The sequence below is a fragment of the Chanos chanos genome, chromosome 1 (assembly GCF_902362185.1).
Source record: "Chanos chanos chromosome 1, fChaCha1.1, whole genome shotgun sequence".
Classification (NCBI taxonomy): Eukaryota; Metazoa; Chordata; class Actinopteri; order Gonorynchiformes; family Chanidae; genus Chanos; species Chanos chanos.
Genome location: NC_044495.1, coordinates 26433797 through 26451858, shown reverse-complemented (window position 1 = coordinate 26451858; position 18062 = coordinate 26433797). Strand labels below are relative to the sequence as shown.

The window sequence follows — 18062 nt, the reverse complement described above, 5'->3', positions numbered from 1 at the left end:
AGAATCTATTCTATAAACTGCCACCTTTAAGACCTTTGTGAGATGAATGGGTTCTTCTCATATGCACTCCAGGCAGCGGTCTAAGTACTTGAGAAGGATGGCAGGCTACATTTCATGAGCAGGCACAGGAATGCAGAGGACCAACGCTGAAAAGAGCTGCCGTGCTGGGCACAGAGAGATTTGTCGTGGGGGCTTTAAAGGACCTCATCTTTTCTGATGTATTTCTAGATGGAAATGTCCTAGAATGAGCATGGAGTATTTTTCACGTTAGTGATGGAACTGTTGTGCTATATGAACATGACCCGGTGTTTACTGAGTAGAAGTCGGGTCATCTGCAGGCCGACTGAACAAGAAAAGCAAGAGACAGAAGTGGGCAGACACTGCATGACCACAGTCTACTCCCCCACATACACGCTGACAGGTGGTGTGGTTTACTGAAATGCCCGCCAGTGTCAAACATCAAATCTGACATCAAACACATAAAAAACAGTTATTAATATAGAACTTCTAATGTAGCTACAACTATTAACATCATGGTCAATCAAAGCAGTGCTGACCAACTTAGTTTGTTGTGAAAAGAAGAGTTCCAAGTAGTGAAAAAACACCTACCAAAAAAAACAGAGGCAGATGTTATAATGATCTCTTATGTAAAAAAGGGGTAAACTTTTCCTTTAAGATCAAGAGAAAGACAAACGCTTCCATTACTTTGACTGAGCAAACCATGACGAGATGGCATGAGATAATCAGGCTATTAAGCAGGGTAACAACAGCAGGCACTGTCTTTAAATCCTCCCCTCGCCCAGTAGTCCCTGAAAGGCCTACAGGGGAACCACAGACATGCAATGAGTCAAGATTGGCCAAGCTGCCATATTTCCATTCAAACCTGTTTGGCCACTATTGGACAGCGGTATACGATTATCAACAGAAAGAAAATATGCAGAGAAAGAAATGTTGCTACGCTGGCATAACCATAAAGAGAAAAAGATGGAGGGGCTTTGGACAGCAAGGCATAAATGGCATCAAGCCAGAACTCCACGTCAGAGCGTCGTTCCAGCTGTTAGGTAAAAATTTAAATGATCGAGGACCTGGTGCAAGAGAGGAAATGATTTCAAATGGCGAGTCGCAGCACCTTGGCCGGGGCTCAGTAACATTACTGACAGCTTCTTGTCAACAGCTGAAGGCAGAGATAACAGACATTCCATTAAAAGTAACATCTTTTTCAAACAGAGACCTTGTGTAGTGGAAAAAGGCATTTATATTCAAAAGACACAGACCATAATGACATCCTTGCTTGTGAATACTTCAAAGTTTCACTTTATGATCAAACAAGATGTGGTTCAGAAACGCATCTAAAAATAAGCCTGTTTCATAATGACAACGCGCACATCTCGAATCGACTCACACAGCACCATCCTCAGGACAGATATGTCTAGTCTAAGTCTCAGTTTGACTGAGTGTGAGCCCAGTTTCTCTTCTGGGGCAGCGATGGACGAATTGCTATCACTCTTCGGAGGAGCAAGGTGTGGTCGTTTGAAACTTTTATCCTGTGAAGTTTGTCACATCCCTCTAAACAACATTAAATTCATACACATGATAGCGTGATTTTCATCATCACCAGATGCAGCGCTGAAGAAGCAGAGCTGGCCGGCAGCCATCAAGAGAGGGGAATACCGCTGCTCTGGTCAGCTGGGTATCACTGATATAGAGCAGGTGTACCCAGGCAGCTCACTTACATCAGCTTCCCATTAAGGTTCTGTTTGACAAGCCAGGCTGAAGGGCCTGTTAGTGGCTTATCAATGGTTTTGAGAAATATGAACATGGCTCAATAGCATATTACCACTTTACTCATCAATGCAGGGAATACTGTCAATAGAAGTACTGTCAATAGAATTCAGACATCTTGAAAATACAGGCGGATTTAAACTGTCTCCAGTTACACCACAGGACAGCTGGCCAACGAGGCAAAAGGACTTTTAGCCCATTCCAAACGGAACCGAACATGTTACCCATGAACTGAAACATCCCGGGGTTACTGTTAGCTACATGCTCGTGGCCTAAGGAAAATGACTGTTCCTTGTATTATTTAGAGTGATATTCCAGGACTGTCTCTGCTATGTTGGATGCAATTGATGTAGACAAAAAAAAAAAAGTAAAAATTGTGTAGACAACAAACTACTCCACTGCTAGGCCTAATAGTTTTAAGCCTTGAATAACAATATTAATGGACGATTGTAGAGGCTTACATATAAAAATTGTTACAAGATGTGCTTTATTTGCAAGTGTAGCACAGTCTGTGAAATAAAACAAACTCAAATTAGCAGTCTCTCTGTGTGATCGACACCGTAAAAGCTAAAAAGTGACCAGAAAAATATAGGCCTACTTTTATTTCATACAAACTGCTTGTCGTGAAGACCTCTAAACATTGCAAAACCACAGCATGCTTTTCAAACAACTCAAAGAGCACTATTAAATCAGACTCAAGCCTGTTTATGCTGCATATATATGTTTGGCTTTGTAGCACCGCAAGCTCAGCCCCCACAGACGTCACCAAAACGTCAGTCAGTGGGTGCCTGGAAGTTAGTGTTTGTCAAGTGGCACTTCTTGTGAGAGTGCACATGGCAGAAAGCAAGGCCTCGGACCTTTCGCTGTGCTCTAATGAAACCCAAGCCTGTGCAAGCACAAATGACTTGTGCCGCAGATCAACAACACAGGGGTTTATACAGAACTACAGAAGCACTAAGCAAGATATGAGCATTTACTATACATATGACTCACAAGGAGTAGGGCTACCAATGACCTTCAGAACCTTCTTGGAGTGCTCTTACAAGGATGGGATTGTTTTTTAGTGCCATACTGGACTATTCTCAGAATAGGAAAGGAGAGGCTCCAGTCCTTGGGAGACTAAAGAAGTGAAAATCTATTCTGTACTCTAGGTTCCACACTGTCCACATAAAGGTTCATGATGTTTAGATCTGGCGACTAGAGAGGCAAGGGAGGTTGTCCTCTGCACCACCAACTTTCCAAATGTGGTAGTGGAGGGTGACTTTTTGGTTGTCTAGATTTGCAGTAACATAAATCATTCTAATTCTGTGTGCATTTATGTTTGTAGTAAAAGTGGTCGTAACTGGGACTCCCTGCTGCACCATCTGTCTCTGTCAGAGGTATACAAGAGCTTCTCCAACTCTTTTGTCCTTTCTCTGTCAATCCATGACGTGGTGTTTCCATTCTGTCTTGAACAACTTAACACTTGGATTACTTGCTACAAGGATAACTTTTTTTGCCTTTCCTCAGTTGCCCTGTCTTTTGACGTTTTACAAACTCACATAATACAGTCGAGGCTAAACCATCTTTTTATAACGTAAACATTTTGGTAATCTATATCAGTTTATTTTCAACCGCAATTACATCACTTTAAAAGCTGATTCCTTTTCTGTTACGTGTTTCCATTATTTTCTGTATTCTTTCTAAAAATGAACAGGGCAAAAACTAACTATGCACTGCTTTAGCTACTGTACATTTTACCACTTCGGTTGCACCCCTAGCGTTGTGCATTTGCAGTTAGAAACTTTCTGGTGTATGTCTGGTAGAGTGTAATGATCGTGTTCTCTGCGTCCTGAGAAAATAACCCCTGAATGTGACGTGAGAGCTTTCTCAGACCATTGCAGCGGTCCAAGAGCGTTGTGAACATCACACCTCACCCACACTATTCAATTTTAATTTAGCACACCCCCATGGGGCTGACTAAAGACTGCTATCTATAGATTAACTTAATAAACTCATCCTACACCAGCCAGGATAAATATGGAACGGGTTAGCGAAGTCACAATATAGTATCTATCATACGGGCAGCCCTAATCCTATAATAATCTGAAGTAATCCTAGCCAACTCAGACAGAGATGTGCAAATCTGTCATCAAAGCTGACACAAAAATGTGTCCATGTTGTCCACCTCTGAAAGACCCCAATTTCACAGAAAAGCAACCAAAAATATGACAACTGTTCAGGCTTCTCAGGTGATTTGCTTTTTCATTTTTGTAGTGATCACATTTTTCACAAGGCTTTCAAACACATGAAACCAGTGTGGTTCTCATTGTCTCTTATTCTGTGACTGTGAACACACTATTTCGCACCCTTAATGTCAGCAGAGGCCAGAAGCTGACGGTCGCATTACACATGCCATAATAGGTTAAAATGGGAAAACTCCAGATTAAGCGATGCACTTGCACAATGACCACAGCTGCACTAGGTAAATTATTCAAAATATTTCTGTTGAACAGCAAGAAGATGCACCGTTTGAGGCAAATAACTTAAGAGTGTCATGAAAAATCCGGGTGGTCATTGTTGCAATTAGACATGAAGAGACTGCAAGGTAAACCACATCAACTAGACATTATTCATGTCACACTACAAAGTGAAACCCCCATCACAGATAGGCCACTTGTTTATAATATTCCCAAACAACCAGATGAAGTCATAATAAGATAGCAGACGAACACATACAAGTATTTTATCTTTCACACTTTCATCACATCTTAACTAAAACCACAGAGCATACAAGGAAAGACAGAGTCCACCTAACTGTTTCCAAGCCAATCACAGATCACCCACGCAGCATACAGTTCAGAAAAAGGACAGTGGGCTTTTTCCATACTTTAAAAGGCACTGTGTCTTAAATCTGCCATGGGAGAGAAGAACAGTCTGTATGTGAGCGAGCGAGCGTGTATGTGTATACTTGTCTATTTGCATGCACCCCTGCCCCCGAAGCAGAAGCAAAAGTTTGTGAGCGATTATCTCCCGGAGCATCGCACAGAGAGCTGTGGGCTAACCAAAGCACCACTCCACTTCAAGGAGAAGACACTTGAGCATCCCACCCCTCGCTCACTTCCTCTGGTAACCCCTGAGGATCATCAGCTGAGATCAGCTCGCCTCCACAGCCGGCTCACAGCACTGCCAACAGAGAGCCAATCTACTCACATATAACAAGTATGAGCATTTAAAAAGGCCTCACCATAACTCAGACACTACCAATATCCCTTACCTTGGGTCTATTTATAATACAGCTTATTCCCAGATTAATGTACAAGGTGAAAAACTCACAATATACCCACAGAGACAGAGTACCTTAAACGCAGAAGCAGCAATGAAGAACAACACACTCCCAACTTGAAAAACCAACCGAGTAGAGTCCTGCACAGGTTTGCAATTTAAGCTCTACCCAGACCTCAGTCAGCCTTTTCTGGGCAAATTTTTAGCTCTGACCCAAGACTAGGCCCAAACTTAAGCCTGAGCAACAATGCTACGTGCTCATGCACATGCATTTTCGCTGGCACAGTGAGAATACAAGTGAGTGGAAGAGAACAGCATTCTCTTGTCAATTACTCTGTGCTCTAGCACACATCCTATTAATAAAGGTTTAAACCATACTATGAATGAAACGTGAACTATGCATGCTAACGTATAATTGTGTGAATGACCATACTCAATGACATGTTTGCAACAAACTCAAATTGGAGAAATTTACAAATGAAAGCAGAACTGAACTGAAAGCAGAAGTCCTATACCAAAAAACCTAGTCTTACCTTTACTAGCAGATCAACAGCTTTGTAACTCCAAACACAAAGTAAAGCTTAACTGTAGTACACTTAAACTGGTCTACAGTAATGCAGTGCAATGACAAATCTGCAAACAGAACTGAATTATTTATACTCATAACACAACACATTAACAGGCGCTGTGGAGCGAGGTAATCTAGACAAATGAAACTTGAGACCCTCCCCTACTAACACTGAGGCTACAGCCTGTCCTATGTCCAACAAACCTCTGAAAAACAGGCCTGACTTTACTCATGCCCAGTGTGGAGCTTCAGGGCCCATCATACTAACGCAAAACATGTGCTGAAAGGATTATGAAAATACAACAATAAGCATGTCAGACTTGCCCTCCAACATCCAAAACCCTAGTGCGGTCAGTCCACTGTAGTGAGGAGCAGGATGGAAGCATAGGCAAGCTGGACAATACTCTTCACTGAAAACTGCAACCACATGCAGCATGTGTATTTTCCTGGTGCAGTGTTTCCCAGCTCTGCTCATTTCACACCCCTCCCCGTCAGGACACACCTTACTGGGTTAATCAATAGCTTCGTTATTAGTCGACTGTCTGAGTCAGGTGTGTCAGAGCGGGAGAAACCTAAAATGTGATAAGTGGTGAGTCTCCAGGGGTTGGAATGTGAAGCAATATGTCCTCCCATAATGCATCTCTTCCTGCAGTCAAAAGTATAACTGTGGAGCTGCACAGCAACTTGCCCCAAATGTTCCAATGCGTGGCCGCAGAAGAGTTCATGCAATCCGCTTTAAGAGGCAACATCTCACAGTGTCATCTGCTTCAGCTCATAGTGTAGAAGTGATGTCAGACACACATTATATACTGAGAGATTGTGCGTTTCTGTTATGTGATATGTGAAAAGCAGAATGACGTGCTAATTTCAATGTGCTAAAGAGGCTTCGGACTCGCCTCCATTCTATCAGTGTTCTAACACCAGTTTACATTAACTCAGTTTCAGCCATAATATACTCATGTCCGTCCTTATTGGCATTTGGCACCAGGCTGTCTTCCATGCTGCCACACATTTTGCTGTTCACCTCTACACGATTGACAAAAAATTGAGAAACAGAAACTGAATTGTATTTTATGTCTTTAGGAAACAGATCTCATTATGATGATCATGAGCTAAAAGCACCAGACACAAGTGCACCTTTATCCGAGTTAGAGACAAAAAAAAAAAACATGACTCATCCTTGGTGTACTCAGAACAGTGGTAGAGGATGCCAACTCAAAAACACACATGTACAAAAATATGAAAATGCTTGCTACATCTGACTAAGCAGTTGATGGTTAGTGCAAAACGGGACAGAACGTATTGAGAAAGGAGCTTGATAATCTAGCTTGTGTTTTCTTTAAATGGAAGCCCAATTTACTCCCTTATAAAGCAAGAGCTGAGCAGTGAAACAGCGTCTTCTAAAAGCCTCTTTCCCTCCCCCATCGGTTTGCTTCCTTTCTGTAGGAGCCACCGAGCAAGGCTACCGCCAAGCCTTGCTCTAACATACCAGTGGAGAAATTCCCAGATAAGTAATACTCCGAAGCTTGGGGCTTCAAGGACTGACACCCCGGCCCTGCCTCTGTAGTCAACGTCACCAGTTTGGCGGCGCGCAGCCACTTCCACAAAAGGAATTCCTTCTTTCTCCGTGTGTATGCGTATATGTGTGTGTGTGTCTGTGTATGTGTGTGTGAGCGAGGGAGGGAGGGAAGGAGAGAGGGTGTGTTTGAGAGTTAAAAACACAGCTACCGAGCTACTGCAGGAGGCCAGTGAAAGGGCTGCACTGCTGCAGGGCGGCCAGCTGGGTTCCTCCAGAGCAGCCCGGTTGGGTGCCTGAGCTCAGACTGCAGTGAGAGAGAACAACCGAGAGCGGCTGACAACCATATATGGCCCTGGGATTCCCATGGAAAAAGAAGGCCAGGATTGAGGCAGAGGGAAAAAAAAAGGGGGGCAGGTTATAACTGTACATTGCACTTCGGCTTACACAGCCAAAACAATAGCGGTGGGTAAGAGCCAAGTTTGTTTCCATGAGCTGCTGCCCTAACAGACTGAGAAAAAAGAGAATGGAGCATGAGGAGCAGTCACAAGAGGAGGAGGGGGGCAAAGGGACCCAGTACCACTCAGACCAAATGCCTACAAGATCACAGGCCTTCAATGTTCAAAGTTCTTCGAATTTAGCTTATTGCCGGAGAAAATTCAGACTGTCTCATGCAGCTCTATATTTCATGACCCATGCATCAGTCAGCTCTAATGTCATGCAATCTCTCCTCCTCTGGGATGCAAAGGTTAAAGGCGCAATGTTGCCCTATGCATGTCTGCAGGGCATTTCAAGCACTCTGATCAATTTATACCCATTAATGCTACACATATGGATTATCTTCTCTCCAAATCTCACCAACTGCTTTTTTTCCTTTTCACACTGTATACGCCCACATTTAGGTCTCAACTCAACAACTAGTGTTAATTTTTAGCAATCATGGTCTCTCCATGCTCTTAGGCTTGTTTTAGTGCTGTCTCTATATGATTACAGGAGGGGATATTAAAATACAGATAACCAGTTATCAATGTGGTCCATTCGTGTGTAGAGCCACAACAACAATGGCACAGCCAATAGTCCTTTAAACAGAAGACAACTCTGTAAACATACTCAAGTCACATGTGCTGTACACTGGACGGCAGTCAAGGGTGTGTGCCTGTATGTGTACATTTTATGCTTGTGAAAGCCAGCTCTAGGGTTGAATGAATCTCACTTGTAGAACCTTGGTGAGGAAATGAGAAAAATAAACACTCACTTCCTGTTCCTCTCTGCTTGAAAATCTATCCAACACCCCCAGATCTGCTTAACCAGTATAAAAAAAGGAGCACCGTTTGTCTAGTCAATGCTCAGACAGACCTAAGGACACCTTTCATGATACTGTGAAAACAAATGTGCAAGGAGTTCTTTGCAGACACACAGGCTCTGGAGCCAAGGGGACAGAAGTGGCTTTAGAAGCACACCGAGCTGCCTGAGTTCCCAAGCTGCCTGAGCTTTCAAGAATGTAAACTGTACTCTGCTGCCCAGCACTTCCCCCAGAGAGCACAAATCCATACAGGAGCAGACCAAGTAAAGGGAGAACTGGTTAATAACTATAGTGCAATGAAAGTAAAAGAACGTCAACTTCCAGTGTCGTCCCAAACCAAAAGCTTCTAAAATTTTAGTTTGCATAGCTTATGTAATTTTCTAATAAATTATTCAATACTGCATTACCTGGGCTGTTTAAAAGATCTGCCAAATTGAATGACTTTAAATGGCTGCAGGCAGAAAATTCATTTGCCCGACTTTTTGACTCTGGGGCCATGCATAACTCTCAACACAAACCAGAGGCTGCAATTAAAGGTTGGGGTTGCCTGATACAAACTGTGCCTTCATTGTAAGGGTCAAGAGGCTCTCGTGACCCAAGACTGCAGATCGATCGCTGTTTAGCAATTGTTAATCCTCAGGGCTGGTGAGAGCCACAAGCCATGTCTGCTGTCTGAATGGGCCATTGCCAGAAAAGGACAATTCACGTAGTTCAGCACAATAAACATTTCCAGCTCGTTCTTCTTCACCACCACCATCCCACACGCACACACAGGCAGAGCCCACATGTCAGACAGCAACTGGTCCAGAGATCTCAAAAACTGTTCAAATACATTCCCAACACAGCAGCCCATCACTATTAAGAATACGCACTCCCCGATCCTTCCAAAGCAGAAAACAATAGAGGATGTCCTTGGACTGAGAAAGAGACATAATTACAAATCCAAGGCTTAATTTAAAAAAAATCACAAACTATAAAATCTCTCTTTATGATGATAAGTTTTGTATGTTTTTGGGTAATTGTTTTCTTCCCCTAAGCTAGAATGGAGTTCGACTTAAACAGACAATCTCAAATGAGAAAAGCTTCAGCTTTTGATCCTTGAAAATCTGCACATTCAGCAACTGAATCTCAGATATTGTCATGTGTTGTGCTACACATCATTACTCCATGTCATAAGCAAAGGGAACATGATTCGCACGAAAAAAAAAACAAAATAAAACTCTCCACTTCCTTAAAATGTTTCACTACAACAAAAACAAAACTGATCAAACCTATTAAATGAGCACACATCCACTCAGCATTAAGAGTCGTCTGTAACATGTTCTCTACAGAAATTCTGGAAATCCATGGATAGCTTCACAGAGTCTACTATGCACAGAGCTCTTGGAGAGAAACCAAAAAGAGAATACTTCTAATATGAGATGTCTATGTGGCACAGAGAGATATGCAAAGACACTGTGGTCATCCACCAAGCATTTTGCAGTGGCTCTATACTATGCACAGCACACAAGCGGCGTGAGATGGATGGAGCTGGCAAGCGTCTGTCCATCACATCGCACTTGGCAGGTTCCCACTGCTGACTGACTAACATACAGCAGTCAACAAGGAACTATGCATGCAAGTTATTTCTCACACAGATGAAGACCAATGGCTTCCCAGTGAATGAGTGATGCCTTTTCAGCTGGGTGAGAAATAGTAAGCATGCACAGGAAACCACATGGTTACATCAGCAACCTGAGTGCAGAGAAATGGCCATTTCTCCATGCTGGTGAATAGAAAGCCCCTTCCTACAGGAATCCAGAAGAACTGAAAACATTCAAATGTGTGTTTGACTCACTGTGAGACTCACAGGCCAAAACTAAGGTCAGAAAGTGACTGACAGGAGTTCTTGGAGTACTCCATAATGCATTTACATGGAGAAGTCTGCCATATTTTAAATGGTCCTAAGGAATTTTACCACCTAAGCAAGACTCAGGCGAGCCAGTTGAAACCTGTACAGATGCTTGTCTCAAATCATTCAGCCTTATCTTACTATATTGTGCACAGACTGACAGTCTTCTGCAAAGTCTGGTAACAGACCTGGTCCCTTGAGATAACTATAGACTAAGCCTATTGTATAAGAAAAAGGACTCAGTTTCTGCAAACGACCAACCCAAGTGTCAACAGCTAATCTGTGGACTCCATCACAGTCTCTGGAAGATTTCCAGGTACAGTTATCAACTGCACTTAAAAAATGAACTGATTATTTCCTTTAAAAACGTCCAAGGCATTAGCAAAGAGAGATGAAACGCTGCCGATTTATACGATTCTGCAGATGACCTGACATGTTGAAGAGTACCAAAGTGCCATGTCACTAGTGCTTCCTACTTTTGATTACAGGCTTCCTTCAAACACTCCTTGAAAACATCTCAACGTGACCTGCTTGACAAGGCAAACCTGCCAATCTTAAACAGGTAAAATGCAGAGATTCATTGAACTAGTTTCTAATATTAGAGGTGTCTTTCTTCTAGTGCACAATGTTTTGTCTGTTTGTAGTAATTCACCACTGATAATTAGCACTGATCTGAAGGACATTATTCATGTCATACAAAATGCTGAACATAAACACACTGGACTGTGGCAAAAAAAAGGCTAATCATATGCCTGCGAGTCAAAAACAAGCTGTCTTAACCTTTAAGCTTGCTAAATCACTATGAAACTAAAAAACATTCTGATTCAGGAGGCCCACTTCACATACCACCATTTACTGAGTACAAATTCAAAGTGATTCCCATGCTGCATAAGCAATTGTGAATGTATGGGACATTGCTTACAGATATAGCACAGAAAATAATGAAATTAATATTGAAATGATGTTTGTAAGGGGCAAGAACAAAGAAGTGGCAAACATAAAATGATATCCAATGCAATACTTTGGACCCATTCAAAGATGTAAATTATCTCCTAATACGTTTAAAACACTGTCATGTGTAATACTACTAACCTGTCAAATTAAGTGCTTCTGTTCTTGGCTTTAGTTGCTCTGCCACTACAAGGGTGCAAGAGCAAAGCCAATGCAAGTAAGAGCTCTTCACTGTCACTCATGTGGCTTTCAGCATAGGAAAAGCAGCATGCCCTAGTTTGTGGACCGTCCTCCTCAACATAAACACTGTGCCAGGTATTGTATAACCACCAATAAACAAAGCTAAAACTAGAGCCTGCGAGCAACTGTCATTTTCAAGACTGGTCTTTCGTTTTTCCGTGAAACATAATTTAAATTAAGTTTGATGTAGTTTGCGAAATTCCATTATGTATTTAAAAGCAAAACAGGGATTATGGGCGCTCAAGCATGTCATTCCTTGAATTATATTCAAAGATGAACTGTGGCAAATCCCCAGTAAGAAACGTGACATTGTCCCTGGTTGTATCTCAGTCACACAGCTCAATTCTGCTCAATTAAGCCAAAACTGCTCTGTCAGCCTTAACTCTCATCAAGTCATAACACTAACTGATTCTCTGTTTGGATCAGGTGATTGCAACTTTAAGTGCTACCATTTCTTCTCTTTGAAGAAAACAAGTTTAAAGCTTTGAGAACCAAAACATCAGATGGTCGTGTGACATCAACAAACGGTCAAAGAAAACATGGAGTTGGGACTGTCTAACATTCCAGAAAAAAACAAGGGTTACCCAGCCACTAAAATATCTGAACTATCATGCACAGGAAAGCGCTAACGTTTCTGGCACTGACTTTGCTTGGTCATTGTACTACATTGTTCTTATACACACAGAGAAGAATCTGTCACAGCTGCAGGGACAGGTAGTGCTGTGCTGGAATGTGGCATGCAGATGAGTTTACTTCATACTTTAACTCTTCATATTTCTCTCCAAAAGGCCTCCCTGCCTGAGCCGAAGCTCTTGCTTTACATAAGACTCTGAGCCAATAAGTCAACGAGGAGGACATAGCTTCCATGAATTCTGCTTTTAATGCAGAGATATGGACCTGTCAGCAGCATCCCAATGGCTCTTCTCATTGGCCATCTGGGCTGCATTGCTCCAACTGAGAATATGTGTGTCACCCTACAGTCTATGTTGAGCTTGTTATGTAACGCATTAGTGCTGAAAATGATGACACTGTTAACAGAAAAGGTAATGCAACCTCACCAGCAGCTAAATTCATTTAACAAGATTTGTACATCCCTTCAAATTGTACTAGTAATACAGATCTAGTTCTTTCTACAAAGAGCTGTACCCCTGTGCTCCTGACAGTTCAATATCCAGGAAGCCGTGTCTTATCAACAATAATGCCAAAAATCGAAGACGCTCTGTCAGAGTTCTTCACCAAAGTCAGTGACAATGACACTGTGACACACCAGTGGTTTAAATAAAAGGCTGGACGGGGGAAAACAAATTACAAGTCTATCTTGAGCCAGAACATTAAATAGGACCTCACAAGAGTCTCCTGAATGAGTCTGGGTCGTGCTGTGCCGGCCATCATGTGGGGAGAGGCCATCAGGCCAAGGAAAAGCAGGAGGAGGAGGAGGGGGGGCATGCGACAGCTGAGGAATGCCTTCCCCGTCTTTGCCATGGTTTCCACTGAGTGTCACGAGAGGAATGCAGAGCCTGGGACACTGGGGTTTGAACACTACCCATCTGACGCATATCTACACTCTCTGAAGCCATAATCCATTCATTCACAACTCTCTCAACCATTGCCACACCAGTGACAGGCTTATTCACCAACTCTCTCAAGCTTTCAGCCTGTCCTGGTGGTACAGAATAAAGGCATGCTTTTACTGGATTATTCATGGTGAGCAATTGTCTTATTTAACTTAATCAACAAAACACAGTAAGATTCAACTGCTGTGTCATGAGGAGGTTTTAGATAATGTTTTAAAATAAACTCCAAGGGGACAGTACTTGCACATCAGCACTATGAGGTCTAATTGTCAGGCACACTGTTTGTAGTACAAGTACCAAATTACCATCCTGTGTGCACTGGTCACCATAACTAACCTGACATTAAAACGTTTTCCAAAGAGCTGGCGCAGTGTCTGGGGCCAGAAACTGGGGCCAACCATCTCATGCGGGAATAAAAATAATGGATATAATCAGTTAATATATTTCCATTCTAATTAGACCTTTCAAGGCCACCAGCAAATCTGGGGCCTGGCTGGTGCATCATGAACAGACATAACCTCCAAATCTGTGCCAGACCTCCACTACAAAGTGAAGTCGGCCAGAATATGGGGTGACTCATGGCCAAACTTAGCATCATCTCCAGCTACCCAGTCCACAGAGGGCCTTGTGCAGGTGTTATTTATAATCCTGCACGGGCTGGCCAGAACTGCCATCACAGCCACTTCAACCAAGGAGTGACCCTCCCTGAATAAACAATGTACGAGGCAAAATGAGCATGGTCATGAGTCAGGTAAGCGATTGGAGATTTAAACAATCACACCAGAACTCCTGCCATCTCAGATTAAACAGTATAACATAAATCCCTCCACAACCTCAAAACTATTCTCTAAAATGCAAAAGAGAATCATCACAGGGCAAAAAAAAAAAGGGAAGTGTTTGAGGGCAGCCTAGCTACAAATACTTGATCTGAACAATTAATATGAACTAACCGGGGCTTAGCCATTCTGCACCGAAACCATGAAGTTTCTACACAGTTTTTTTCCAAATGAGAACTGATGTGAGGGTTGGGGAACCAGAATAACACTGAGCATATGGAGAAACTCTCTCTTTAATATGCAGTGAGACAAAGATATGTTAAACGTGACGAACATGAATCCAGGAGATCCATCTCCTTAAACTGAGCAGACCATAAAAAGCCATGGCCATTCAAAGCTCATAAGTGAACAAGCGGCAGACCTCCCCATGCAACAGTCTGCTTCCTGCTTAAAGAATCTTTCAAATTCCAGCAAAAAAAAGCAAGTGAGGGCCACAGGCAACCAAAAGTCTCTCTAATCCAATTACTACAATGTTGAACCTCACTACCTTGTTGATGGCTATAAATAAGCACTCAGGTCAGACGACAAGCAAAAAAGCCTTCTGATCCCATATACCTAAGAATTGGACGCCACTGAAAGAGATCACATGATCACAAGAGATGCTCGAAAAGAGATCACTACTACATAACCATATAATTGCAATCGATAGACTGCACTCTTTACATACAAACACGCATTTCAACCCATTATTTGTCCATTAGAACAAAAACACAGCATACTGCCACTGAACATCTCCTTCCACTTAGTCTACTAATAGGTGGTTAATCCCATCTCAGGACTGTCAATAGTCAACCTAACACCTCTGGTTTGCTGAGACTGCCTTCTCAAAGAAGCGTATTCCAGGAAAGGAGAGTCATTCAGAGACACATCATAGAGAGATGATGTCATAACCAAGCACCATCTAACAAACACATCTGCCCAAATGCACTCAGAGACCCTCTGGGATGAGTCAGATATTCAAATATTTAAATAATAAGGGCACCACATCATACGTAATCCCAGATTAGGACTTTTAACACCAATCCTTACATCACCTCAACATATTTTCTAAGACCCCAAAGCCAGGGATTACATTATCATACACAGCGTAACACACAGCAGCATGCACCGGACAAAACACAGAAAAGCTCCTGTAGCCTGCTGAGATCTCAAGAGCTACATCACAAATTCTTCTCGCCACTCTCAGTGGAGCAGAGTCCAATAAAAGGCAAACCTTTTCACCACAGCAGGCTGCACCGAGAGCAAATATATACAAACCATAGATCCACAGATGTCTTGAGTGTCTGGGCAGAGAGGACTTCAAAAATGCATTGCTGTATTGCTACTGTAAAAGTTCAAACCAATATACAACATAACAAGATGTCCACAAAGCACAATCTGGTCGCATAGCACAGTACAATAAAAATATACCATTCAAGATGTTACAGCTCAAAATGAACTAGGGAACAATTATCAGCTAGGAATAGTTGAGATGGATGAAGAAACTCGAGGAGGAAAGGGTATAAATCATATCATATATGGTAAACAGTCAACAGTTAACTGTCTTCACAAACTAAATCACAACTGCAGCTTTGCATTAGTACAATCTTACTGCAACATGTCTTGCCTAGCCAATCGTTTTACATGCCATAATCAATAAACATAAGAAAATATGTCTCCTAGGACAAAGGCAAGTCACTGAACTGGACAACTGAAGCTGTGCATCATATGCATCTCCCGATCTAGGCTGGCTCCCAATGTGAATTTGATAAGATGTCTTCACCATATATGTGGCAGTCTCCCTAGATTTCCCTGTAAACTTACTCTACTTTAAAACTAAACCCCACTCAACCTTGTGTTGTAAGATGTCCCTTTCTCCTATATTCTCCCGTTTCTCTGCACAATATAACAGACCAACAATTTTATTCTCAGAATAACCTGATACCAGACAGAGGATGGGCTCTCTCTTTTGAGTCTTCACAAGGCTTATGCCTATTTCAATCTAGTTAAGCGAGATCTGCCTAGTCACTGTCAATTTATGTTCACGTATTGAACTTCTTAAGTCTGGCACCCTAATTTGCGACAGTTTCTACTGTAAAATATCACTATACAAATAAAACTGAACTGACAGTTCAGAAACTCCGTAATGCTGTACACATCAGCAATGAATTCGCTAAAAAATGTCATGCAAGATGCGGACATGGGGGACACCTTCACTGTAACATACGGAATCGATTCCAGCATACGATGTTTAAAGCCACTGTACAAAGTCGACAACTGCATGAATTCTTACTTCTCTTCCTCTTCGGATATACATATACAACGTTCTCCGCCATACTACTGAACAATCAAATTATCTGACATTACCGTGATGTAATGGAGTCGTTTGAACTTGGTTTAAAAACCCGTGGTATGACTACGAATATAAAACCTGAATCTATAGGTAGATAGTGAACTCCCTCTTGTACATACTAGCTGAAAGGGTTAACCGAAAACAATCTTAATACATACCCGTGGAATCACTATGAGTTAACTTGCTGTTACCTTGTACCATAAGTTAGCTAGCGAGAGCTTTTTGCCAATGAAGTGCTTGCTAAGTAGCAAAACACTCCAACATTTCTGTGTAGCACTTAGCTCTGCTTTCGCTACGAGAACTACCCAGAGGAGAAGCGAGCTGTTTCTTGCTGACCAGAGCTAACTTGTTAAACTATAGGGAACCAATCCATTCCTGGGCTTTCAGAACTGACTAAACAAATCCGACATCCAGGGAACATAATACATGTATGTTTGGTAGTCACTGAGCAACAAAATAAATAGCGAGAACGGTGGTAGCCAACCTTTGTTTATATTTCAAGACATGATCAGTGCTGGCTAATACTAAGCATAACTAGCCAGCAGGCTAGCAAGCTAAACGACAACACCACCCAAGCAGCCTTCTTCCTGACTGACATATTCCTGGATTTGTGTAAATAAACAGTAAACTGTCCACGAATGAAAAGCAGCATCTTGTCCCAACAATGAGTAACATAAACCATAACATTTAAAATGAAACAAACATAATGTGTTATTCATGTATTTAGCTAATCGCCTTTTTTCCTCAGAGTACAATTCAATCAGCAGAAGCTAACTAACGTTACTCTTCCAAAATCGGCCTGTCTCTGTGTACGTAGGTTTTGGTCGGGCGGGATAAGTAAACAGAACGTATGACTTCCTTTTCCATTGCTGGAAGAACTCGTTCTTACGGCCATCCAAGATATATTTAGTATAACTGCACTAGAACATAAAACTAATATTACTACAGCATACCTGATGCAGGGCAGTAAGCCCGTCTACATTGGCGTAGTTGATGTCAGCACCCCGCTCAAGCATTCGGAGCACCTCCTCCGTATCGCCGCTTGAGCAAGCTGCCAAAAACACGGCGCCATCGTCGAACTTCACCTTCGTCTTCTTCTTTTTCAGTATAGGCGGCTCGAGGTCTGTCTCCGAACCTATCCATCGTTTTAACTGTTCGTTCCTTTTCTGCTTGGCGTCCGCCATCTTCATCCCCTCCAGCCTACAGCTTCTTATCTCTCTCCGATGGAGGATATACTTTATACAGCCACTATCCCACAGCGCACTGGGGCGTGGGAAGAGGGGGGGCATAAATGTTTTCTACAGTCTCGCGAGATAAAGGCGACGTCACCTCAGGATCTGCAGTATAACGTCACCACAGTTTTACCACGTTCGTTCAAAGATAATCATAACAGTGACCCTCTGAAATGCCTTTGATGAAGCTGAACCAGGTAGATGGCACACTCTAGTAACTAAACTGATGGCTTAGTTGTATGACTTATTTGACCCATATTTTCCACTTGTGGCTTAAATTACTAAAATGTCAAACACCATAAATTCTCCAGAACTGCAGACAGCTCTTCGTCATTAATAACGGATATACAACAAGCAGAATATCAAATCTGTTGACACCTCATTTAATGTGTGAATTTATCGTCGTGGCTCAAACCCAAAATGCAGATCTGAAATGAATAGACGAAGCAGCCGACAATACATTGAAAGTTCTGTTCAAAAACGAGAGCTAAAATTCTCGCAGCACCAACAAGTAAGTTTGACAAACAATAGGCCTACTGAAATCCTCATCTCTTTCCGATACTTTTTACAGAA

The 18062-nt window shown here is 42.2% G+C and overlaps 1 protein-coding gene across 7 annotated transcripts in view; it reads right to left on the bottom strand.

Moving 5' to 3' along the window:
* ppp1r12a (protein phosphatase 1, regulatory subunit 12A) overlaps window positions 1–17467 on the bottom strand; it is a 47393-nt gene extending 29926 nt beyond the window's left edge. For all 7 annotated transcript variants that reach the window (XM_030774178.1, XM_030774196.1, XM_030774202.1 and 4 more), the window contains exon 1: window positions 17211–17467. In XM_030774178.1, coding sequence (XP_030630038.1) covers window positions 17211–17447 — 237 coding nt within the window. In that variant the 5' untranslated portion in view covers window positions 17448–17467. The remainder of the gene's footprint in view (window positions 1–17210) is intronic.
* Window positions 17468–18062: the final 595 nt, after the last annotated feature.